Source organism: Sebastes fasciatus, chromosome 1, assembly GCF_043250625.1.
Source record: "Sebastes fasciatus isolate fSebFas1 chromosome 1, fSebFas1.pri, whole genome shotgun sequence".
NCBI classification, from domain to species: Eukaryota; Metazoa; Chordata; class Actinopteri; order Perciformes; family Sebastidae; genus Sebastes; species Sebastes fasciatus.
The window spans coordinates 21,650,194-21,676,599 of NC_133795.1; the positions used below are offsets into that span (position 1 = coordinate 21,650,194).

At 40.5% G+C, this 26,406-nt stretch overlaps 2 protein-coding genes and 1 long non-coding RNA gene across 4 annotated transcripts in view; 1 reads left to right on the forward strand and 2 right to left on the reverse strand.

Moving 5' to 3' along the window:
• The window catches only part of LOC141768833 (zinc-binding protein A33-like), a 275,021-nt gene that overhangs the window by 120,838 nt on the left and 127,777 nt on the right, over positions 1–26,406 (reverse strand). The window lies entirely within an intron of this gene.
• On the reverse strand, positions 2,713–11,923 carry LOC141768879 (uncharacterized). The gene is made up of 3 exons (XR_012594225.1): positions 11,766–11,923; positions 5,641–5,782; positions 2,713–3,540 (listed from the first exon to the last, which is right to left on the reverse strand). It is a non-coding gene; the product is annotated as an uncharacterized LOC141768879 (long non-coding RNA).
• eif6 (eukaryotic translation initiation factor 6) lies at positions 18,266–25,291 on the forward strand. Its single transcript, XM_074637294.1, has 7 exons — positions 18,266–18,424; positions 18,685–18,824; positions 20,965–21,050; positions 22,054–22,229; positions 22,539–22,715; positions 23,318–23,502; positions 24,367–25,291. The coding sequence occupies exons 2-7, from the start codon at positions 18,718–18,720 to the stop codon at positions 24,374–24,376; spliced, it is 741 nt and encodes a 246-aa protein (XP_074493395.1). The 5' UTR covers positions 18,266–18,424; positions 18,685–18,717; the 3' UTR covers positions 24,377–25,291.

Genomic DNA, 26,406 nt, shown 5'->3' on the forward strand with positions numbered 1-26,406 from the left:
TCCTCTGGAGCTTCTTCTGGACTCTGAGATCAGTGGGTGGAGCTGGTGGTGACCATGCTGAGTATTTACCTTCATAGAACCCTATTACCCATAATCCAGACTGTTTGAATCCCTTCCTCTGGACAGACTCTGGTAACACACCCAGAAACCAGAATGTACTGTCTCCAACCTCGACATCCCAGCTGTGAGTCCCAGAGTTAAAGCCCTCAGAGCCCAGGACAGAGATGTGTTCATCAAACCTCTCTGGATTATCAGGAAGCTGCTGTTTCTCTCCTAGTCTCACACTGGTCAGATCTTCAGACAGGATGAGTTCTGGATGAGCAGTGTTTGGATCCAGAATCAGAGGAGTGTAGGAGACCATCTCCTTCATCTTGTTCCAGATGTTGAAGGTCAGGTTGCCCAGGTGTTTGGCCTCATCTATCAGAGCTCCTGAGAGCAGCCGTGGATCCTCCAGCAGGGGGCGCTGCTGGACTCTTTCCACTGCAGCCTTGTAGTTGTGCAGGAATGAGATGTCTTCAGCTCTCAGCTCCTCCTCTGTGGCTCTGAGTGTGTCTGAAAGAGCTGCTATCTCTCTGCTCAGAGCCTCCATCTTCTCCTTCATCATCTGACTCTTCTGCTCCTCTTCCTCCCTCAGAGCAGAGATCCTGGCCTCCTCTTCCTCTTCTAGAAACTGGTGAAGCTTCTTAAACTGCTCCTTAATCTTCCTCTCTGTGCTCCGGGCCTGGACCTTCATGTGTTTTGCTGTTTGATCAGACTTCACTTTAACTTGTTTAAAAACCTTTAACTTCTCCTTTAAGGGCTCCAGAGTTTCCTGAAGTTTCTTCTTGTGTTGTCGTGCCGCTTCATCGATGGGTCTGAATCTGTGGTTGGTGTGTTTTTCTGAATCTCTGCAGATGTGACACACTGGCTGCTGATGGTCCAGACAGAAGAGTTTGAGTTTCTCAGAGTGCAGACTGCAGAGAGCCTCTGAAGCTCTCTGATCTCTCTCCAGTAAGAAGGCCTCACACAGGTTCTTTAAGGCCCGGTTACAAGGTGGTTCAACCTTTGAAGATCTTCTCTTACAAACTGGACACTCGCGTGTTGGTTTCTCTCTCCACCAGTTCTTCAGACAGTCTTTACAGAAGCTGTGGCTACATGACAGAACAACAGGAAGTCTAAAGACGTCATGACAGACCGGACAGCAGAGATCCTCCTCTGATCTGGAAGCCATTTAGTCTCTGAGTGAAGCTGAAAACACAGCAGACATAAAGTACAGTCAGTCATGGCTCCCCTCCCTCCTCTACTAGCTTCACTGACATTTACTTTCACTTTGAGTCGTGTTTTTAGTCAAACTCACCTTCAGTGTGTGGAGCGTCAGCAGGTTGAAGCAGCAGTGTTGTAGTTTTCCACTTTTCTCTCCTGTAGATGAACTCACTCAGATGAAGTTGTTAGTTTGTTCTGAAGGTGAATCTGATCGTCTGGTTTTCAGTCTGTGTGACTCTCTTTAGTGAGGAAGAATAAAACACTGTTTCCTGGTTTGTCTCGGGTGAGTCTGGTGAGGGGTGGAGCTTTAGTCAGACTTCCTCTGCTGAATGTTGCTGCACACAGAGGTGTGTCTCAATGCAAAGTCCTGATTCATTGCAGGATATGTAGACTGATAGTGTGCAGCAGGCTGTTGCAACAGTTATGTTTATGAGAATAATCGCTTCCAAACAGATCATCGCCTGAATCAGAAGGATGGATCTACAGTTCTGGATCCATGGTGAGTTGATTATTCGGTTTAATCGAAGGTAGGGAAAAAATATTCCTAAAATGTCCCATAGTCCCCCTTTCTTATATTCATGGCACCCCTTAATGAAGTTAACAAGATAAGTGTTTGGATCCAGAATCAGAGGAGTGTAGGAGACCATCTTCTTCATCTTGTTCCAGATGTTGAAGGTCAGGTTGCCAAGGTGCTTGGCCTCGTCTATCAGAGCTCCAATGATTCAGTAATCTGGTTTACTCTGGTATTAACACTGCATTTATTTATACATACATTTAAACTAACATTCTTATTTATTTATACTATTCTTGCATTTTTACACACCTAATGATAGACCCTATTTTTCATCATTATTTGCACTCTTGTTATACTATATACTGTATGTATCTAGAATGGGAGCAAAACATAACTCAATCTCGCCCCGGGGATCAATAAAGTATTTCTGAACGTGCCTCATTTAGCTGTGAGTGTGACTACAAACGGAGATCTGGAGGGTGTAGGGTCCAGATTGGAACTGGGCCTTTGGTTTGGGAGCAGGGCCACGCCTCAACCACCCACCTACCTGGTCATCCCATTCTGTCCTGTTTGTTGCTCACTGCGTTAAGAGTTCTCATTGAGAACGAGTCGTGTTAATGTGAACTAGAAACGAGTATATCAACAGTAAAAACATGTCTAAAAATATCTCTTCTAAATAAAATTCATCAAGAAAAGTCTATATTTGGTTTTGTCCATGCGGGCTGCTGCTCCACCGTGAGCGTGAGATGGACAGGCGGTGCGGTGCGGTATAAGCAGTGATGCAGGCGTTGTACCAGACCGTTGTGGTCTACGTTTCAGTATTTTAAAACTGTTCAGCATTTTAACCAGCAAACCAACCAAATATTAGTCTACTTCTGTGACCTTCAACCTCTCCACTATGAAGAGAAACACATTCATACACAGTTTTAATCAGTTATGACTTTTTCTAATAATACTTTATGTTTAGAACAGTCAGTCTTTATTGGCATGGCAAAGGATAAACTACTAAAGTGGATATGCTCGATTTCTGGAATGCCATCTTATATACAGTCTATGAATCTTTATCTCCTCTCCGTCCCTGCTTGTGACACCTTCTTTCATGAATGAACTGGATTTTAAAGAAAGTCCGTATGGGATCAAACTTTTACCTTTACATGTATTTACCTGGTCAGTTAATTCACTGGAAGAGCAGAGGGAGCTGACACTCAAAACAGGTTTTCTATTCACATCATTCCCATTATGGACGAGACATCAGGTTATTCCTTTCACTGAGCCGGCGTCTGCAAGAGTTAACAATAAGCCAGGCATCTTCCCTTTTCTTAGAAATGGGAACGCAGCCTGTCACACTTTAAAAGAAAAGTTTTACATTTAGGGAATTGCACTTATTTGCTTTCGTGCCAAGAGTTTGATGAGAAGATCGATACCTTTCTCGTCTGTGTACGGTAAATGAAGCCAACATCAGCAGCCGCTTAGCTTAGCTTAGCATAAAGACTAGAAATAGACATGTTATATATTGTTTGCTTAACCTGTAAAATTGTGATTTGTCATTTTCATGCTTGGTGGAACAATGCAGCAAGCATTTGGGATTTCAGCGACGGCTTCGTTTTGGATTTTCAGGGGTCCATGAATGCAGCGTCTGGCCCAGAAGTCACATTAACGTCTTCTGTTTCATTAACCTGTTGTACCAGGACCACTTTAGTACCAGTTGGTGCACGAGATCATGAAACACATGTTGTCCACCTTCCTGTTTCCCATCTGGCACTGGGGCAGCTCTCCTGGGGTGTCTGTGGGAGTGAAATGCATTACTAAAATGCACCATTATCTTTTTCAGTGTGTGCAATGACATTTTGTTTTTTGTGACGTTTATTTCTAGGATCGTAAACAGTTGAAGAAGACCTGTCTTAAACCAAGCTTCATCCTCGTAAAATCACTTTGGAGGAAATAAGACAAGGTGAGTAGTATAGTTGTAGTAGTAGTAATCTGAATGTATATCTTTGCCTTTGCAAACGTATATATGTTGGATGACTATTTTATAGAAGACATATTCAGATCCTTTACTTAAGTAAAAGTACCATACATAAATGTAAAAATGTTCAATTACAAATAAAAGTCCTGCATTCAAAAACCTACTTAAGTAAAAGTACAGAGGTATTAGCAGCAAAATGTATTTTAAGTATTACAAAGTAAAGTACTCATTCTGTAGTAAAAATGTCTCCTGTGTACGGAAGCCCTGAGTGCAGGTGAGAAAAAACAATCTGGTGATCCATTTTCTAAATCTGATCTAAATTGTTTTCTCTCGTGTGTTTATGATTTAAGAACAGGTGAAAAAAGGTTTTGTCCGGATAATCTTTCTAAATTCATTAAAAACTATTTAATCTGTGACAACTTTTTTTCTCAAGATCATTATTCAAGTTTTCTTCCAGGTGTGTTAGCAAGTTATGTTACAAAATATACTGTACGCACCTTGTGTTTAGAGTGCATGGAGAAATTAAAACTCACCTGGAAGAAACATGAATGCTTTTAGTCCTACTTAGAACATGGGTTAGTGGTGCACACACACAAAAGAAATTCACCTGCCAAAACCTGTTACATGTTTTCACATATGAAAAAAATGTAACTTAGAAAAATGATCCTGACAAAAAAAAAAATTCCACGTGTTTGTCAGATGAAAAGAAAAATGTAAGGAGCTTAGAAAGATTATCTTGGCAAAACCTTTTTTTGATCTGTTCTTAAGTCATAAACACATGAGAGAAAACAATTTTAATCAGAATTAGAAAATTGATCACCAGATTTTTTTTTATGTCACTTGCTTCTCAGGGCTTCCGTACCTGTGACTGTATACTGATTTATTAATTTATCTGACATTATTAATTTAGTCCAGTGGCCCCCAACCTAGGGGTTCAGATAGCATCCATAAAAAAAATCACAGTAACCTCTAATCTTTGCTTTTGTAATGAAATATTGGATAATTTGACCTCTTTGGTCCTTGAACAGTTAGGAAATGTATTTTTGGTGGAACTGCTAACAACTCATAGACATCTGAAATATCTGAAACATAACTAGGGGCCCAAACTAGACACTGTTCTATGGGGGTCAAAAGCCCAAAAGGTTCTGAACCACTGGTTTAATCTTTAGCAATGGCATGTATTTTATTAACTTATTATATATTTTATTGTTAAAACTTAATCTGAAAAGTAACAACTGTCAGAAAAATGCAGTGTAGGGATGCACCGATACCGACTCAATTGGCTGGATCGGGTATCGGTGACAATAGGGCCGATCTATTCAATTCATATGTTTATATATACTGTATACATTATATACTGGAATTTTAATTCCTGTTTAAGTTTTGACCAATTTGTTGCTGCATAAAAAAGGTTTACGCTTGAATTGTAATACCTTGTAATATTTAAGATTTTTTTACCAAGTTGCTGGTGCACGATTTATTATTTTAATAATAAATAACATTTCGGTAAATTTACATCAATGTATTTATTTGTTATATTTTATTTTAGAAAGTTAAGAAAGCAATGTTTAAGTTAAGCCTGATGTTGCCTTACACATAAAAGAATGATCCCAGTCACTTCCACACAGTGAGGCATACATATTATTAATTATACACTGGTATCGGATCGGTACTCAGTATCAGCCGATACCCAAAGCCCAGATATCGCTATCGGTATCGGGATTGAAAAAGTCGGATCGGTGCATCCCTTAAGTGGAGTTAAAAAGTACAATATTTCCCCCTGAACTGTAGTGGAGTAGAAGTATAAAGTAGTAAAATAGAAATATCAAGTAAAATATGTTTAAGTTATACTTAAGTACTTAGAGTTAATGTACTTGGTTACTTTCCATCACTGAGGATGTGACATATGAGTGTATACCTCCGGCAGCAACAGCAGATCCGGAGCTGTCAGTATGGGCAGATTCTTGATGTTCTTCAGCCTCCTCTTCTCTCTCCTCAGCCTTCCTCTCATGGCTCTGCTCTCCTCCCATCATCACAGTCACCGACACAGCCGGTCACACCTGAGCAACAATACACAGGTATGGGTACATACTGTATATTAACTGGTTTTAATAGTTTAAATAGGCACTAGTTGAATAATAAAGTCCCACATACAGTTAGCTGTATTTGTTCTGAAGTTCTCCTCAGTAACAGTGACAGTGGAAATCTACTGATAAGAGGAAAACATAAAGCAAAAGTTCAACATTTTGGTAAATACACTTAGCAAAGAAAGACTTTGTACTATAATATAGAACAGAGAAAGCAGACGGCTCTACGCCCGATATCTCCAACACTTGGCAACTCACACCAAAACAATCTACACTGATAAACAGCACTACAGATAAGAGGAAAAATATGTATTCTTGATTTTGGTGTGAACTGTCCCTTTAAAAAAATAAAAGACACCAAATGCATTGAGATCTGAGAGATACTCTCTTCAATTGGGAAGTGTCTTGTGGGGATGACATTGAGATAGATAGCAGAGAGTGGACAAAGATAGTGGACAAAGATAGAAAGACGAGAGTGAGGGAGAGAGAGATGCAGACAGAGAGGAGGAGGAGGAGGAGGAGGCGAGAGATCACAGGTTATCAGCTCGGACATCTCTAATCCTTCCAGAATGATTCGTCCACAACGCCAATCCAATCAAACACAACTCAATCAGTTTAGCTGATGGGATCATTTTACTCTGTTTAACACTTTACACGATCGCTGTGCAAACCGCTTCCCGGTGGTCTGTGATGCATGCTGGGAAAGTACACAAGACTGGATGTCTGTAGGTTTTTCTTCACAAGACTCCAGACAAATAGAAACAACGAGATGAAAAGCCTAGCAGCAGCACTGTATAGGGCTGACACTAATGACTTTGACCTTTTGATTACTTAATTCATTTATTATTAAAATGATCATTGATTGACTTTCTGTTGGTTTCTAACCTTTCTGGCTTTCAGTGGTAGAAGACGTATTCAATCCCTTACTTAGCCTAAGTACAGCCTACCCCACTGTAAAAATACTCAATTTCAGGTGAAATACCTTGATTGAATGTATTAGTTAAGTAACAGTAGCCTACATAAGTATTATTGACAAAGTGTAGATAAAAGAGTAACATTGTACTCCTATAAAAGAAGATCAACATCGATGCAGCAGAACCAGAAATGTTGTCTTTTTTATTCCACACATTCTTCTTCCTTTTCAAAACCTGGTGCCTACATTACCCACAATGCAATGTAACTGCAAACAGCCTTACTCAGACCATGGATGTTTTAAGAGAACTGGATACAGCGTTGGAGGCGGGGCCCCGTTCATTCCTATGAAAGATGCTCAGTGGCGCATGATGCCAAAATGGCTCGACTTCGAACTTGAAAAGTACCCGGATCTTCCGGCGATCTTTCGCATCCATTGGGCCCGTGTAACATGCGCTGTAGCGTCCGCTCGGTCACATGGCTCGGTCACGGGGTCCAAACGTCACGCTGTCGTCACAGCTTGCTAACTCCGCCTCCCAGCTCTCGCTCCAGCCTCGGTCTGGGTCTCATTCACATGAACGGAGGAAGGGAAATAACTTTGGATACGGCTATTAGTGCGTTTTACAACTTTTAGGACCAAATGATTTAAATAAGGGCTATTAGAGTGTTCGTACTGGGGAGTCGATTTACTTTTATTTAGTTACGGACATCTCTTTCCCAATGTAAATCTATGGGAAAAAGTATTTTTGGGCCCAATGGCATCACGTGACGGATACGGAAGTTTGGCCACTACGAAAATTGTGATCAACAACAGGCGCTCTTCCTGGGGGCTTGGTTCAGACGGAGATTGTGGTGTGCTATGCTAGGAGCAGCTAATGTAGCCTGGAGCATCTTGCATGCAGCCCAGATGAGCAGCAGGGCTAACTTAACACATCAGATTTTTTTTCATCACTTGAAATCAGCCTTCACTCTAGAGACACTAAAGGCTTTATACTAGGCCTACTTTTAAAACATATACAGTAGAACTCCCAAACAACTGGAAACACACATCATAATATCATCATCAGGTTATAAATGCTGATGGCATAAAGTCACACAGCGAAAGCATGGTACTCAAGAACCCTTTATATACAGTCTATGGTCCAAGATACATGAGCCACAAGCTGGTGGGCTGCTGGGACGTTTCTGTCACCGATTCTGTAACAAACAGGAACAAAATGCTTCTGAATATTTTCACACTCCCAAAACTGATTGTATTCACAGCACAGTGACACATGGAGATAGTAACCAGTGCGTCAATACACTAGTGGAAATAATGGGTGGCAGTAAAACAGGGAGCATGCCTTTTCAAAATGAGAGATTAACTGCCTCACAAATGTGTCACGACTTTGGGATTCTGGTTCGAACTGCAAAGCAATAACTTGTGATCATTTTCACATAAAAGTTGATTATGGGCCTGACCTTTACTCCAGACCTAAATATAACATCAGAGGGGGAGCTTCTGCCGGACGGGCATAAAAATGTAACCACAGCAGAGGCAGTGAGTCAAATTAATATAGAAGATAAAGAGAGACTATTGGATCTGTGGAGCACAACTGATATTATAGATTAAATTAGGGCTGTCAAAGTTAACGCGTTAACGCAAATTCGTTTTAACGTCACTAATTTCTTTAACGCATTAACACAACTTATATACTGGCATCATATAAAACTAAAAAACCTAAGGAATCCATTGGTACCAACGTACAACGCAACGTCATACTAGCTTGTCGCAAAGGAAGCTAAATAACGCTCCAATGTCATGCTAAATCTTGGCGAGGAAAAACTGGCATGGCCATTTTCAAAGGGGTCCCTTGACCTCTGACCTCCAGATATGTGAATGAAAATGGGTTCTATGGGTACCCATGAGTCTCCCCTTTACAGACATGCCCACTTTATGATAATCACATGCAGTTTGGGGCAAGTCATAGTCAAGTCAGCACACTGACACTCTGACAGCTGTTGTTGCCTGTTGGGCTTGAGTTTGCCATGTTATGATTTGAGCTTTTTTTTTTGGTAAATGCAGTACCTGTGAGGGTTTCTGGACAATGTTTGTCATTGTTTTGTGTTGTTAATTGATTTCCAATAATAAATATATACATACATTTGCATAAAGCAGCATATTTGTCCACTCCCATGTTGATAAGAGTATTAAATAGATGACAAATCTCCCTTTAAGGTACATTTTGAACAGACAAAAAAGGTGCATTTAATTTGTGATTAATCATAATTAACTATGGACAATCATGCAATTAAATATTCAATTTAATAGTATTTATTGACAAATCTCCCTTTAAGGTACATTTTGAACTAGGGATGCACCGATCCGACTTTTCCAGTTCTGATACCGATACCAGGACTTTGGGTATCGGCTGATACCGAGTACCGATGCGATACCAGCGTTTAATAAATAAGCTGTATGCCTCACTGTATGGAAGTGACTGGCATCATTATTTTATGTGTAAAGCAACATCAGGCTTGACTTAAAACTTACTTGTAGCAATGTAGCAAATAAATAAATAGATATATATTTATTGAAATGTTATTTACTATTATAATAATAAATTGTGCACCAACAACTGCAAAAAATTTTTTTCAAAATTAACAGGAATTACATTTCAGGTGTAATCGTTTTTATTGCAGCAACAAATTGGTCAAAACTTAAACAGGAATTAAAATTCCAGTATATAATGTATATAGTATAAAAAACATAGAATTGAATTTAATAGGTCGGCCCCATTGTCACCGATATCTGATCCAACTATTTGAGTCAGTGTCGGCCCGATGTCCGATCCAGTATCGGTACTATGGACAATCATGCGATTCATCGCGATTTAAGTATTTTAAACGATTTACAACCTTACTAAAAAATACTTTTTATTATGCTGCATGGGCACTATATTCTTATTCCGTCCAAATAAAACACATTTTATTGGACCCAAACAGTTAGAAATGTAGCAAGCAAGCTGTGTAACAAGTTAATCTGAGCTGCTTCATTCGTGAATTTAAAGAGAGCGTCTCAATCAGCATTCAGTGCAGTCGCCTCACTTCCCCTCCTCAGCTGTCTGTGCAGCACAAGTCAGAGCCGGAGAGAAAGCCGGGCTAAATATAGCTCCCCTCTCTTTCTCTTGAGATATTGTTTTGTTTTGACTCGTGCGCCTTCTTATCTCCGGTGCTGCCCTCTTCGGTTGGAAATAAACTGAATCTGTCGTTCCTCTCTGACTGAGGACTGTGACCCTCAGTGTGCAGCTGCAGGGTTCACTTCAGCTGCTCCATTATTCACGTCTTCCTTTATCTTTCCTCTTTGCTGCTTGTGTGACTTGACAGCTATACCTCAAGGGGTTGGTAGTTTGATTCCTACCCCATTGGCAACAGGCTATATGAATTCATAGCATACTGTGACCAAACGGTGTGTTTATTTTTGTTCTTCTTTCCTTCAGTGAATGAAACACTTTTGGCTTGAATGGAGTTCACCCACTAGGAAATAATTAAGATAAATAATCTCTCCTCAGCAGATTAATTACAGTCTATGTGCACTATTGATTGCATTAAAGCGAGAGTGAGTTTGCCTCGGCTTTATTCCTCCTCTTTAAGGAATGGGTATCACTAAATCAGGACTGCATGTATCATAGAGGCAACAAGGTGACACATTAAAGCTGAGGAGAAAGAAAACCTGCACTGCATTTAATTGCACCTAATTTAAACCTGCAGTAGGCAGAATGTTTTTGGCATCATTGGGCAAAAAGTCCATAATAACCTTTCAGCATATTGTAATTCAAGTGTTCTGAGAGAAAACTAGACTTCTGCACCTCATCATGACTCTGTTTTCAGGCTTTAGAGAATCTAGCTGTGACGGGAGACTCTGGCCAATCACAGGTCATTTCAGAGAGAGCGTTCCTATTGGCTGTTCATTCAACGGAGGCAGCTGTCAATCACTCGTAACGGTCAAACTAGGCAGCGCTGATCAAATATGAATCAATATTCTGTTACTGTAATGCCTATTTCTCTCCTCAAATGTTTTCAGAAACATCTTGTAGTGTACTGTTTAGCTGTAAAATGAGAAAGTTTGCTCCGGCTGGTGGGCGGTGCTTGGTATTTCCTCAACTGATCTCAACATGGCTCATCATGGGTCACAAACTTTCTAATTTTACAGCTAAACAGTACACTAAAGTATGCTTCTGAAAATATTTTATGTGAGAAATAGGCATTACAGTAACAGAATATTGTCTCATATTTGATCAGCGCTGCCTAGTTTGACCGTTTGATCGGAGTTTGCGAGTGATTGACAGCTGCTCAGAGACGGCAGGCTCCAGCTCAGCTCTGATTGGTTGTTTTCCTCCGGTCTGTGAAATATTGTAGATGCCATTAGGAGCACCGGAGGACACCGGAGGCCAGGATTTTTTTTTCAGATTACCTTTCACCTGCACTACTGTCAGGATATAGTGACCGTTTTATAAAAATAGCTTTTTTTTTAATCATATTTGCTCCATTTCTACCCACTGCTGCTTTAAAGCTGAGGACACAGAAAACCTGCACCATATTTATAGGTATACAGACTAGGTATAAACATGTAGCCGAGCCTTTAATACAGGATAACCCCACCAAAACTACCCTTTTTAAGGTTAATGTAGGCTACAGTCTTTATGATATAATGCTGTCAGTTTATTCCATGTTTTATCAGAATAAGGTCTTTTGAGGGCAATACAGACTAACAATCTTCTGTAAATGGTGTCTTGGATTATATATTTATGTCACATGTTGGTCTTACCTCGACCACAGACTGAGTCCTCTGTGTTTACATGTGTTTAATGTGATTAAATGTGTTTAAATGAGTTTACATGTGACAGAACAGAGCTGGACATGTTTACAACAGTGAGAGCTCCTCCTACAGACAGACAGAGATATAAAGGCTATATATAGGAGAGAGAGAGAGAGAGAGAGAGAGAGAGAGAGAGAGAGAGAGAGAGAGAGCTTCTGTCGGGAACATAAATTAATTTTACCCCACCTAATCGACCCCCTCGTATCCTACGAGAGCCTTCCGTCTCTGTCGGCCGTCGGTTCCGGTTAGTTTTCGGTGTTTCCAGGCAGAGTATCCAAACCGACGTGTCTGCGGAGCGGCTGACTCCGAAGATCGTTTATACGTGAGAGGAGGGATCACTCCGCGCGTTATATCAGATGAGCCACAATATGACACTGGCATTAACCCTAACCCTCCCCAGTGGATGAAAGGGGACTTATTATGCTGTTGTGCTTTTTGAGAATGTAAAAGGTCTGCAAAAAGTTAAAAAGCCCAAAGTCTAGGTCAGGGGTCTTTAAGCAACCTGCAGCTCCCGAGCCACATGCGGCTCTTTAGCTCCTCTCCAGTGGCTCCCTGTGGATTTTTAAAAATGGAAATGAATAACTGTTTTGTTTATATTTTCATTTTTATTTATCATTGTTGTAAGTCTAATGTACAACGGTATGACAGAGTATTGAGGGAAAAAAATTTATTTGAGATTTCAAGAATAAAGTCATAAGTTTAAGAGAATAAAGTCATCAGTTTAAGAGAATAAAGTCATCAGTTTAAGAGAAAAAAAAGTCGTAATATCATGATAATGAAGTCAATGGTTTCTGAGAAAAAAGTTGTAATATTATGAGAATAAAGTCACAAGTTTAAGAGAAAAATAGTCGTTGTGTTACGAGAATAAAGTCATATTATAAAGTAGTAATTTTATGTGTTATTTTCTTTTTTTCTCGTAAAGTTATGACTTTATTTTCGTAATATTACGACTTTTTTCTCATGAACTTATGACTTTTTTTCTCTTAATATTATGACTTTTATTCTGGAAATCTCCAATTTTTTTCCCCTCAATGTGGCCCTAATACTCCGTAGTACATTTGCACTTTGGCCCTCACTGCATTAGACTTATATACTATATACTTAGACTATAAACTGTGTTACTTTCATCACAATGCTCAAATGTTTTGCGGCTCCAGACAGATTTTTTCTTTTCTTTTTCGCCTAAAACGGTTCTTTTGATTGTAAAGGTTGCTGACCCCTGGTCCACGCCAAAGGGAGTGCCTTTCCCCCACAGCAACTTTGTTCCTGAACTGCCTGAAATGCCTTGTTTGAAGTCCCTTTACTACTAAAGATAACGCCCCAAAAGCTTATACAAAGCTTGCTATAATAATTATTTCATTATTTACACATCAGAATCAGAATCAGAATCAGAAAGGTGTTTATTGCCAGGTGTAAGGGGTATACACGAGGAATTTTCTTTGGCTTATTGGTGCGAGGCAAACAGTATAATAACAAAGAATAGATAAACGTTAGAATAAAATAAGAATAAAAAATGTACAATTTACAAAATAAGCTATAAAATAAACATGGTATAAACAGATAGTGCAAATATTGTCGGTGTGCAAACAAAACAATCAGGTATCAGAGGGAGAGAGAGGGAGAGAGAGGGATACTGTAGGGGGTGGTATTGAGAGTGTATGAGAGAGGGGGAGAGTCAGTGTCGGGGTAGGGGGGTAGGGGGGGGGGGGGCCGTAGTGTGTGTGTGAGGGAGAGACAGTCACAGGGGGGCGGATGGGCTGTTGGAGAGCCCCACTGCCATGGGGAAAAAACTGTTTTTGTGGCGTGAGGTTTTGGTCCTGATGGACCTTAACCTCCTGCCAGATGGTAAAGTCTGAAAGAGATGGTGTCCAGGATGGGAGGGGTCGGCCACAATCTTCCCTGCCCTCCTTATGGTCCTGGAGGTGTACAGCTCCTGGAGGGAGGGAAGGTTGCAGCCAATCGCCCTCTCTGCAGCACGGATGACCCGCTGCAGCCTGGCCTTGTCCTTGGCGGTGGCAGCGGCAAACCAGACGGTGATGGAGGAGGTGAGGATGGACTCGATGATGGCCGAGTAGAAGTGCACCATCATGGTCTGTGGCAGGTTGAATTTCTTCAACTGCCTCAGGAAGTACATCCTCTGCTGGGCCTTACTGATGAGGGAGCTGATGTTCAGCTCCCACTTGAGGTCCTGGGCGATGGTCGTGCCCAGGAAACGGAACGACTCCACCGTGTTAACTGGGGAGCCACGCAGGATGAGGGGGGGGAGTGGGGCTGAGTTCCTTCTGAAGTCCACTGCCATCTCCACTGTCTTCAGAGCATTCAGCTCCATGTGGTTCTGGCTGCACCAGGATGCCAGATGGTCAACCTCCCATCTGTAGGCAGACTCGTCACCCTCGGAGATGAGGCCGATGAGGGTGGTGTCGTCTGCAAACTTAAGGAGCCTGACAGATTGGTGTCTGGAGGTGCAGCCGTTGGTGTACAGGGAGAAAAGCAGTGGGGAGAGAACGCAGCCTTGGGGGGCACCGGTGCTGATGGTCTGGGTGTCGGAGACTTGCTTCCCCAGCCTTACGTGCTGACTCCTGTCTGTTAGAAAGTCTGTGATCCACCTGCAGGTGGAGTCAGGCACGCTCAGCAGGGAAAGCTTGTCCTGTAGCAGAGCTGGGCTGATGGTGTTGAATGCGGAGCTGAAGTCCACAAACAGGATCCTGGCATAGGAGCCAGGGGAGTCCAGGTGCTGGAGGATGTAGTGGAGGGCTAAATTTACTGCGTCGTCTACAGACCTGTTGGCTCTGTAGGCGAACTGCAGTGGGTCCAGCAGGGGGTTGGTGATAGTCTTTAGGTGGTGGAGCACAAGGCGTTCAAAGGTCTTCACATATCATATCCTTCGTCCGAACATTTAGGTCTTCTGGCAACGTTTATCATGTAAAGTAATTTTCTGTAAATCATTCAGAAAACTTTTACATACTCTTTCATTAATTATAGGCTATTTATTCTAGCCTGTAGCCTCGACCCTGCAAGGTTCCCAGCTCCTTGCTTTTAATTTGATTTGTGATGAAAAAAACAATCGACTATCGACTCCGGCCCAAGCAGGAAAAGTTAACAGTGTCTGGTTTGTCAGTTCTGGGCTACTGTTGAAACATGGCAGACTCTGTGAAGAGGACCCGCTCCCTATGTAGATATAAGCGGCTAATTATGGTAACGAAAACACAACGATTCTTATTATCAGGTGATTATACACTAAAGAAAACAATTAAAGTACTTATTAACATTATATTCCATTTCTGCTAATAGGTCCCCCCTAATTGTTACACACTGGTCTTTTAAACTCACTTGTAAGCATCTAGTAAGGAAAAGCAGAAGTTGACTGAGAGCAGACAAAAATAAGGAGGAGTGAAACCTCTCACTGAGCTTGGATGCTCTTTGCCTCCTAGTGACGTCACACAGGTGGCGAGCTAATGGAAGTGTCAACAAACAAAGACGTCACACTGAGTGGCCTGACGTGATTGGCTCAGAGCGCTTGCAGTTGCTATGCAGGTTACTGAGGAGGGAAGACACTTCAGAGACTTCTTTTAAGTCCTATTGCATGGCTCACGCACGCGCACGCACGCAGCCATGCGTGATCACACACACACACACTCACACTGAACATCTGGGCTAAAAAACATCAGTTGTGGAGCAGCTGATGTGAGGAGGCATGCATGGAAATATCTGGTGGAGACAAATCTGAGGCACCTAAAATGCAGGCAGGAATATCATTAGAATAATATAATGAACCTACAAAATATATATATTACAGTTTATACAGATTACACAATAACATGTATCTAATATCCATCATTGTCAAATATAGCCTAAAACTAAGAAGGCTGTATATTATACATAGACCTGTACACATGCACTATAGGCTTATGGTAAGTGTCCAGAGGCTCCGTGCTTTCCACGCTTCCCATTCATTGTCTATGTAAGCAGCCGCGCAATGCATTCTGGTAGCGTGGCGTCGCGATTCGAGAAACGGAGCGTCACGACGCCCGCTCATCATTAGCATAAAGTTGAGGTATAGTCTACTTTATGCAATCACGGGCGTCTGACGCGACCGCCGCCTCTCGAAACTTCCGAGAATCTTTTAAAATAAACGTTGTCGATCCAAAATAAAGACAGATTCAACATCTACACGGCTTATTTCTCGCCTCAAATGTTTTCAGAAACACATCTCGGTGAACCATTTTCGTGAAATAAGAGAAGAAAGTTTCCAAACGAGCCTCCATACTGTTTCCGGTTTGAAAGCTAAGAGCAGCAGTCAACGGAGGGAAAGCTATCGTCCAATCAGGTGGGGACGGCCTGTGTCTAGTGACAGCCCACCAAGTGTCCAATGTTGGGAAGCGTCGCGTCCCCTCGCGATCCTGTGGACACGTACCATTATGGTCCATTGGACATCTTTTGGATTATAATCTCTGCACATATTCTTTATACTTCATACTGTGAACTTCTGCACATTCCTTGGACAATATTTACACATTTTCTGTTGCAGTACTTGCTTTTATTTTTCTATGTTTATTGGTATGCACTAAAAGGCAAATTCCTCAGCCGATTAGACTGTTGTCAGGCCATTAAATAGGCATTATCAGTCGCTATAAGCCTCGTAGATGTGGGTCAATAGGGGCCTACTACACCCACTAGTAGGTTTTTATCATCTATTCACATGGTAGATCACAGAAAGAAGGTATAAAAGAAACACGACAGCGACCTCTAGTGACCGTAGTAATCATGACAGGAGCAGAAGTGAAGTCGGGCGCTGTAGTATAGACAGCGTGAAACTCCATCAGGCGGTGGAGGTTGGGGACGGTGGATGGGAGACCGTAGTTTGCATCCCGTGTGAAACCAACAATGTGTAGTTGTCTTTGTGTTCATAGTTATTTTAACCCAAAACACAATGTTTTTCCCTAAACTAAATGTTTTTTTCCTAAACCTAAAGAAGTTGTAGTGTTGTTGCCTAAACCTAATTATTTTTTTGCCTAAACCCAAAGAAGTTGTAGATTCGTTGCCTATACCTAAAGAAGCCGTTTTGTTTGTGTTCAAAACGTGACGTTTCATTCAGTTTTACAACATGTTAGAATGTGTTGCTTTTAAGTTTCACTTTCACTTTTACAACGTAGTAGGTGTAGAAGGCCCCTTATGACCCACATCTATGGTGCTTAAAGCGACTGATAATGCCTATTTAATGGCCTGATAACGGTCACATCGGGTGCAACGGGTGTCAAAACCAATAAACCTGATTCTGATTAACCACCTACTGTTTGTTTATGGCAGCCTTATTAAATTATAATATTTATTCCAACCCTCCAATAACTTCTTTGAAATTTCTTAAAAAACTCCCTGAATCATTACATCAGCTACCAGGGTACATTTGTGTAGACAACAAGTCACACAATGGTGAGATTTGTGTTGATCAGAAGTGTCTTCTATTATTTTTGGTTTTCCACCTCCGATGAAGAGCAGCACGCAGCCACTTCTCAATGCTGAGGGCCCTATTTTAAAGATGATATGCTATTTTAGAATATACTTATTAAATAATGTTTATAATAAAGTAATTTTCGATAAATTTTGAGGTCAATTTTGGGTTCATTCGGCAGTAATTCCAAAGAAATGTCAAATAGGTTTCTTACTAATTATTACCTAATTACCATGAAATTTGCAAAATGAAGTGTAAAATGAAGTTTTACCTGACTGTTTTATTACTTTTCGTGTATAAGTTTGAGAGTTTTAATATATTCTTTAAATTCCCATAAAGATTCCATTGGAATTGGGGGTAACTTTTAGTATTTTTGCATTATGTATGTAGAAATATATCATAAATAGGCTACAATTCTTTGAAGTTTTTCACTCCACCCAACTGGACTATGCACTACGCACTGTAATAAACCTGAAACTGTCAAGCATGTTCTTATAGAGTGCAACAAATATGACAAAGAAAGAAGGGAATTGCTATCAGGAGTAGATGATGGAAATATTACAATGGGGAATCTGCTAGGAAAGACATCTAAGAAAGTACACAATCTTCTAATTAATTACTTAAGGGCAACAGGAATAATGGAGAGAATTTATTTATTATTATTATTATTATTATTATTATTATTATTATTAATAATAATAATAATAATAATAATTATTATTATTATTATTATTAATTGTTATTTTATTGTGTTTGTTTTTATTTATTTATTTTATTATTATTATTATTATTATTTTTCCTGCTAATCTACTGCTCCACATTCCAGTCAGTAGGTGGCGGTAATGCCTATAAACTGGTTTGCCAACCGCCAATAAACACTAAAGAAGAAGAAGACGAAGAAGAAGAAGTTTTTCACTCTAAACTCCTTTTTTTAATGAATAGAGACAAACTTTATTTAATCACATCATCAGTCACTCTTTACATAGATATATTTCTTTAAATTTATTTTCTTATTCTGTTCTATTTAAGTTGAGTTTTATATATTTATATATATATTTATTTCAAAATTACAGTATACATAGTAACAGCAGAAAACATTAAAGACATTTACATACAAAAGAAGCATAGCGAAAACAAACAAAGAGCTGTGTCAAACATAAAAGGACAACAGAAATGAAACAAAACAAACATAAAATAAAAAACACACACAATAAAAATGAATAAATAAGTAGATAATAATAAAAGTTCACTCTGAACTCCTCACGGTGGCCAGATTGTTTTTTATAACGTATGGTACGTCCTACGTCATCACGTTGACCGGACCGAAGCGGAAGTGAACACGTGTGGTTGAAGGGAATCACCACGCTCGTTGAAAGAGGCCACGGACCGTATTCAGGTACATTTATCACTAAATATCAGTAGTTATTTAAAAACCAAACATCATTGTGTGTGAAGTAGAAGCTGTGTGTTGATTAAAACGTCTGCTAATCTGACTAATCTCTGGTAAACTTCTGTAAAATAGCGTTATAGCCAGCTAGCTTAGGTAGTCCGGCTCTACTGCCACATCTGCTCAACTCTCACATTACTCCATTAACAAACTCACTATATGTTGTGATTATCACCGTGAACAAAGCTCAGTGTGTTGCTTGTTTTCAGGATCAGAAGTGAAGACATCCTCTTTCAGTCAGCATGGCAGTCAGAGCATCGTTTGAGAAGAACAACGAGATCGGCTGCTTCGCTAAGCTCACCAACACGTACTGTCTGGTGGCTGTCGGCGGCTCGGAGAACTTCTACAGGTGAAACATTCACCTTTTAATAATACACCAAACACCTGAGTTTGAGTCAGTCCAGTGGAGCTGTGTACACTTGATTTTAGTCGTGTCTGTGTAGCTTTGGAGGCTAAACTAGCTTCCACTGCTGGCTGATGATGATGATAATAATACACTTTATTTGTATAGCACCTTTCCAAACAAAGTGCTTTACATAAGTTAAAATAGTGCAAACATCAAGATCAAGAATAAAAAAACATAGGCCCAAATAAAATGTTGAACATAAAGACTTTAGTACAAAAAGTCATCAGTAATGAAATTTAAAACAAGGGATTGCGATACAAAAAGGGCTTCCTGTAAAGGTAGGTTTTGAGGCATGATTTAAAAAAAGAAAAATAGTTTACTAGCCTGAGTTCCTCCATGATGTCATCAGAGATCAATCTCTGCTATTGTCTCTATGGAAGATGAGGTGTGTCAAAGTACTCAAACGCATACACCACCGTTCACAAGTTGGTAATCTCCTGTCACAACGCTTGGTTGTGTCCAGTCACATGTCTGAGATGTTTTATAGTTTGGCACTATTGGGATACCAGCTGAACATACTATGGACTGACAAATCTGAGTTTAAACCTCTTCAATCTAACCACTAAGTAGACTGCAGAGGACCCAAAGAATAATGATCTAACTCAATATTTAAAGCCAAGTTGCACCTTCATGGTTCAATAATGATCGAGGGTCACTGACGCCTTTAAATAATATATTTGATGCCTGAATTATACTGTTTTTTATCTCTGTTAAAAGAGTTATTATTGAAGAAATCAATATAACAGCTGAAGCTTTTGAAGGGTATTGTATCTCTGATGTTAACATACAGGTTTGGGCAATTACATAGACTGCAGGGTAATGTATTAGCTAGTCAGTTTCAGCTTCATTTACAGCTGCTATCCTCATACTACAAACTCTGTAGTGTTTATTTTGATTAACAATAGTGTAACAAATTCCCATTATTACAATGATTGTAAATAGTGAATGTAAATGTCTATTCCCAAGACATACATATATATCATGTCAGACCTCCCTCATTCATATTAAGATATGCAAAGGTGCAGTCTGTGAAGCAAAATATAAACAAAACACAGGGGGGAAACTCAAGTTGATTGACAGGTCTTTTATTACAGACTAACACCAGACAATATTTAATATTTAGGGCTAGACCGATAAGTCTGCCAGGGATATAGCGGCCGATATTTGCTTAATGCAAAAAAAATGGGCAAGCGTAAGGATGTGAGCGACTTTGACAAGGGCCAAATTGTGATGGCTAGACGACTGGGTCAGAGCATCTCCAGAACTGCAGCTCTTGTGGGAGGTTCCCGGTCTGCAGTGGTCAGGACCTACCAAAAGTGGTCCAAGGAAGGAAAACAGGTTAACCGGCGACAGGGTCAGACCCAAGGCTCATTGATGCACGTGGGGAGCGAAGGCTGGCCCTTGTTGTCCGATCCAATAGAAGAGCTACCGTAGCTCAAATTGCTGAAAACGTTATTGCTGGTACCGATAGAAAGGTGTCAGAACACACAGAGCATCACAGTATGTTGCGTATGGGGCTGCGTAGCTGCAGACCGGTCAGGGTGCCCATGCTGTCCTAATGTTATGGCTGATCGGTGTATATCTGTAATTGATATGATCACTAAGTTACTGATTGGCCCTCTAAGCCACATTAATATCTCAGTAAGAATTATAGCAGAAATGTGTCATATTCTGCTGAATGGAGGCACCGCCATACCAAACCCCATTTAAAAAAAAAAAAAATGGCAATTAAAGTTCCCTTCCACATAGGTGACCATACATACCAGGTAGAGCAAAATTTTATACTTTCAAATAATCATGGGGAAGATTAAGCATGTTATATTTTTGATCCAGCATGCAGCCCTCGATTTTAAGTGTGATCTCAACATTTTGAAATTACTCTAAACCACCGTTAACAGTTTAATGTGGTTGGAAGAAAAGTCAAACTAATTGTAAAAAGACTCGTGTAAAGGAGTCCTTTGTGTTTTGGATGAGTGGTGTGTTGACAACTGGCTCAGGAAAGAACAGCCAGTCCGGTTCATCACTGGTTGGTTTTCCACGCAGAGCTGAAAGAACTGACAGGCTGTTGTTTGTGTGACTGCAGTGTATTCGAGGGGGAATTGTCAGAAACCATCCCAGTGGCTCACGCTTCCATCGCAGGCTGTCGCATCATAGGGAGGATGTGTGTGGGTGAGTAATGATGTGGACCACACACACATGCACACACACACACACACACACACACACTCAAACACTCACTCAAACTCCAAACATTAATCCTTTACAACACCCTTCTTTCATCCTTTGATTTTGAACTCTTTCTTTGTTTTTGCTCAATTTTTCCAACTCCTAAAATGTGTTATCACTCTCTCCTTTTCTTCTCTTCCCATCATCACAACGAGCCAAACGGAAACAAAAGCCAAATCTTTGGAAAATGTTTGCTCAGTTATTGTGATAGGTAGTTTATTTATTCTGATCAGTCAATCGATAAAATATTTAATCATGATTAATCACAAATTAATCGTAAATTTTTTATCTGTTCAAAATGTACCGTAAAGGGAGATTTGTCATGTATTTAATACTCTTATCGACATGGGAGTGGGTGAATATGCTTCCTTTATGCAAATGTATGTATATATTTATTATTGGAAATCAATTAACAATACAAAACAATGACAAATATTGTCCAGAAACCCTCACAGGTACTGCATTTAGCATAAAAAATATACTCAAACCATAACATGGCAAACTGCAGCCCAACAGGCAACAACAGCTGTCAGTATGTCAGTGTGCTGACTATGACTATAACTTGCCCCAAACTGCATGTGATTATCATAAAGTGGGCATGTCTGTAAAGGGGAGACTCGTGGGTACCCATAGAACCCATTTTCATTCACATATCTCGAGGTCAGAGGTTAAGGGATCCCCTTTGAAAATAGTCATGCCAGTTTTTCTTCACCAAAAATTGGAGCGTTATTTAGCCTCCTTCACAACAAGCTAGTTTGACATGGTTGGTACCAATGGATTCCTTAGGATTTTTTAGCTCATACGATGCCATTTTCTTCACTTTAGCTTTAGAACTGAGTTCGCTACAACCTGAAAATCACAAGTTATGTTAATGCGTTAAAGAAATTAGAGGCGTTAAAACAAATTTTCATTTTCCTGATGACTTCTCTATTTGTGCCGTTACCAGGTAACCGTCATGGTCTTATAGTGCCCAACAACACGACAGACCAGGAGCTGCAGCACATCAGAAACTGCCTGCCAGACGAAGTGAGGATCCAGAGAGTCGAGGAGAGGCTGTCCGCTCTGGGCAACGTCATCGCCTGCAACGACTACGTAGCGCTGGTCCACCCCGACCTCGACAGGGTGAGACGGACAAACACACATTGACAGTTGTACCTACAGAGAAGAGCGCCTATAACAGTCACTCATAGGCATTTTAATAAAAAAAATGTTTTAAATTTGCTGAAATAATCAGTTAATTCAAAACGTAACAAACGCTTGTTTAACCAAATGATTCATGGCTAGTCAGATAAATAACCAAGAGATTGATGGATTTAAGCCGGAGTTCACATGCAATTGTAATAGAAAGAAATATGCAGTAAAGTTGCAGATATCTCTGATCATTTGAAGTCTTGCATCATTTAATTCATCCTTTCCATCCCGTCCGTTCAGGAGACAGAGGAGATCCTTGCAGACACTCTGAAGGTGGAGGTTTTCCGTCAGACGGTAGCAGAGCAGGTCCTGGTCGGCTCCTACTGCGCCTTCAGCAACCAGGGAGGCCTCGTCCACCCAAAGACGTCCATAGAAGACCAGGACGAGCTGTCGTCTCTGCTGCAAGTTCCCCTCGTGGTGAGTGACGGGTAGAGGAGGTTAACTGGGTCCAGTTTGACTGCTTTATGATCCCAGGGCTCGACTCTAGTACCAGGGCTGGGACGATACACTAATCTCCTGATTCGATACTATCACGATACTTGGGTGCCGATTCGATATGTGTTGCGATTTTTATTAACTTTTTTAACACAAAAGCATGGGAAAAAGTTGATCGTAGACTTCTAGGGACTTTTAATTTGAAAAATATCTAGTCCATTGTCAGGCATTATTATTATTTTTTTCCAGCAACCCAAAAATCAAAGAATAGACATTTCCCTCACAAATTCTTCTCTCATATCTTATTTCCATATATGTATTTTGTATATACAGTTTCCTTTAACACCTTATTTTGAAAACCGGACATAGTCACATGTGTATACTTCCGCTAACTTCACCAAGTCCGTCTGCACAAATGGGAGACGGCACATAAAAAAAGAGGCTCAAACCAAAGAATGCATCACTTCCTGTGAGGCAGTGATGAGCTATCAGATACTTCATTCCCTCCATCAACAGGAGAGAACGGAAGCAAATAAGAGTGCATTACATTTTGCACGTAATAGTAAAGCTGACTTCTTGTTCAGGCCGGCACAGTGAACAGGGGCAGCGAGGTGATCGCGGCGGGGATGGTGGTCAACGACTGGTGCGCGTTCTGTGGTCTGGACACCACCAGCACCGAGCTGTCGGTCATCGAGAGCGTCTTCAGGCTGAGCGACTCAGCGCAGCCCTCCGCCATCGCCACCAGCATGAGGGACTCGCTGATCGACAGGTGACTAACACACACACACACACACACACACACACACACACAAACACACAAACACTCACACAAACACTCAAACACTCACACAAACACTCAAACACTGTACAAAACAACCATGTGTGATGCCTTTCTTCTTTCTCACAGACTGAAAAAGGTGTTTCTGCAGTTGTGATGGATGCACACTCACACGGGCTACCATCTGTTCATTTTATAACTGCTCACTGCTTGCGGCCTAGTTTAACTTATTTTTTTGACTAGTGTTACGTCACACTTTGTTCACTTGATCTTGACTAAGGTAGCGTATGGAACTAGGAAACCTTAAGGAATCCAATGGAACCAACCACGTCTTGCTAGCTCGTCGGGAAGGAGCTAAATAACGCTACGAAGTTAGGCTACATTTCGGCGTGGAAAAACTGGCATGGCGATGTTCAAAGGGGTCCCTTGACCTCTGACCTCAAGATATGTGAATGAAAATTGGTTCTATGGGTACCCACGAGTCTCCCCTTTACAGACATGCCCACTTTATGATAATCACAAAATTGAAAATGGCCATGACAGTTTTTCCTCGCCAAAATTTAGCGAAAGTATGGAGCTTTATTTAACCTCCTTTGCAACAAGCTATGACATGGTTGGTACCAATGGATTACTTAGGTTTTTTAGTTTCACATGATGCCAGTATCTTCACTCTAGCTTTAAAACTGAGCCCGCTACCTCTGGAAGATCTATTGCATTAATGCATTAAAGAAATTAGTGGCGCTAAAACGAGTTTGCATTAACGTGTTATTATTGCGTTAACTCTGACAGCCCTAGTAGAAACAGTAAACCATTAAATCTAATCCATCTTCTCCCCTCTGCTCTGTCTCCCATCAGCATGACGTAAGCTGCCTCTGCAGTTTCCTGCCGGTGAAGAGCTCTGCTGCGGTCCACATGGTCTCTCGCATGAAGCCATCAAGCTGTTGGACCTCATTTCTCAACTTGAAGCACCTCCGTACACACAGTACACTTCACTTTCACTCAGAAGTCACTGCTCACACCTGCAGCCACATTACGGCCATCATTTTGTACCTTTTTTTTTTTTTTAGCATTTGGTTTCATCTTTCTAAAACGTTCCCTCTGCTTACCTCGGTCATTTTTTTAAATCAACTTTTCTGGAAATGATCAGTTTCCAGGGCAGAGAAAAACATCCACCACCTCTTCTCTAATGTTGCATTCACACATTTAACGTTTTCTCCCAGTTTGGATAGATCAAAAGTGGCCGAGGCTGTGCTAAAAGGTGTTAAAATCAAATTAAATTCTGTGCCTGCATCATTAAAAAGTGTACGTCAGCTAGGAAGCATGTAAAGGATTCCCATCGACACACACACACCTCACAACTGCCAACTCTATCACCGTGTTTCCGATGCCTGAAGAAAATATCTCACGTTTTGTCAAAATCCAACATTAATTTAGAAGTAAGGATGTTATTGAAGGATAATGATGCTTTGTCTGAACCAGGTCTGAAATCACTTGATTTGATGATGTGTTTGTCCAGCGAACTGATGATGTACAACATGCAGTATGATGAAGTGTGTGTTTGGAGTGTCAGTGCTCTGGTATGTAATGTCTACATTAAATGAACAGATTAAAGCAGAGATGGATGTTTTCGTCAGACTGTATGAAATGAGACGGATTCAGACGTGGGATAGTTTTTACTTCAAGTCTCTCTGCCGGGGGGAACTCTAAACACGGTTGATATTTCTTAACGAACAGTACGTCTCGTCTGTCTTGTAAAATAAAATAAATCACCCTCTTTTTATCGGTTTGTGTTATTTTGAGATTTAGGTGTCACAGTAAGATCAGAATGAACCGCAGCGTAGAGAAGAAGTACGAGAAGGCTTGGCTGAAAAATAAGTTATGGGGACAGTGTTGGCAAGTACCTCGTACTTTTACGCAAGTACTGTAATTAAATGCAGTTGTTTTTTTTTTTAAAGGGGCATATTGACCAAATGTTTATGAAGAATATTAAAAAAAAAAAAAACATTACACAGCCTTTAGAAAGGTGACGAATAAAGGTTTGGCTTTCCCTGAAAAAAATTATGATTGCGAATTAATCATTTAAAAAATTTTGCCGGGTCCAAAATGAGCGTTTTGTTTATCTCTGTGGAAGATGTGTGATGTTTAGTTCCCACTTATAACGAGGCTTGTGAGCCAATAGTAAAACGACGTTAAAAAAATATGCTCAAATCATAACATGTCAAACTCAAACCCAACAGGCAACAACAGCTGTCAGTGTGTCAGTGTGCTGACTTCACTATGACTTGCCCCAAACTGCATGTGATTATCATAAAGTGGGCATGTCTGTAAAGGGGAGACTCGTGGGTACCCATAGAACCCATTTTCATTCACATATCTGGAGGTCAGAGGTCAAGGGACCCCTTTGAAAATGGCCATGCCAGTTTTTCCTCGCCAAAATGTATGTAAGTTTGGAGCGTTGCTTAACACCCCACAGCCTCCTCCGCGACATGCTAGTAGGACATGGTTGGTACCAATAGATTTCTTAGGTTTTTTCTAGTTTCATGTGATGCCAGTATCTTCACTCTAGCTTTAAAACTGAGCCCGCTACAAAATTTGCAAGTTGCGTTAAAGAAATAAGTGTCATTAAAACGAATTGGATTAAAGATCTGTATATAAAGTAGTTAAACTAGCTCTACCTGGAGCAGCTACAACAGTAACATGCTGCTCTAGCATTGATGCTTCACTACTAATGTCATATAAAACGATATATCAGTCACAGGAGACAGCTTTCTGTGAGTACTTGTACTTTTGATATTTTAAGTACATATTGTTTATACCTTTGTACTTTTACTCAAATAGGATTTTGACTGCAGGACTTTCACTTGTATTGGAGTGTTTTTATATTAATGTAATGAG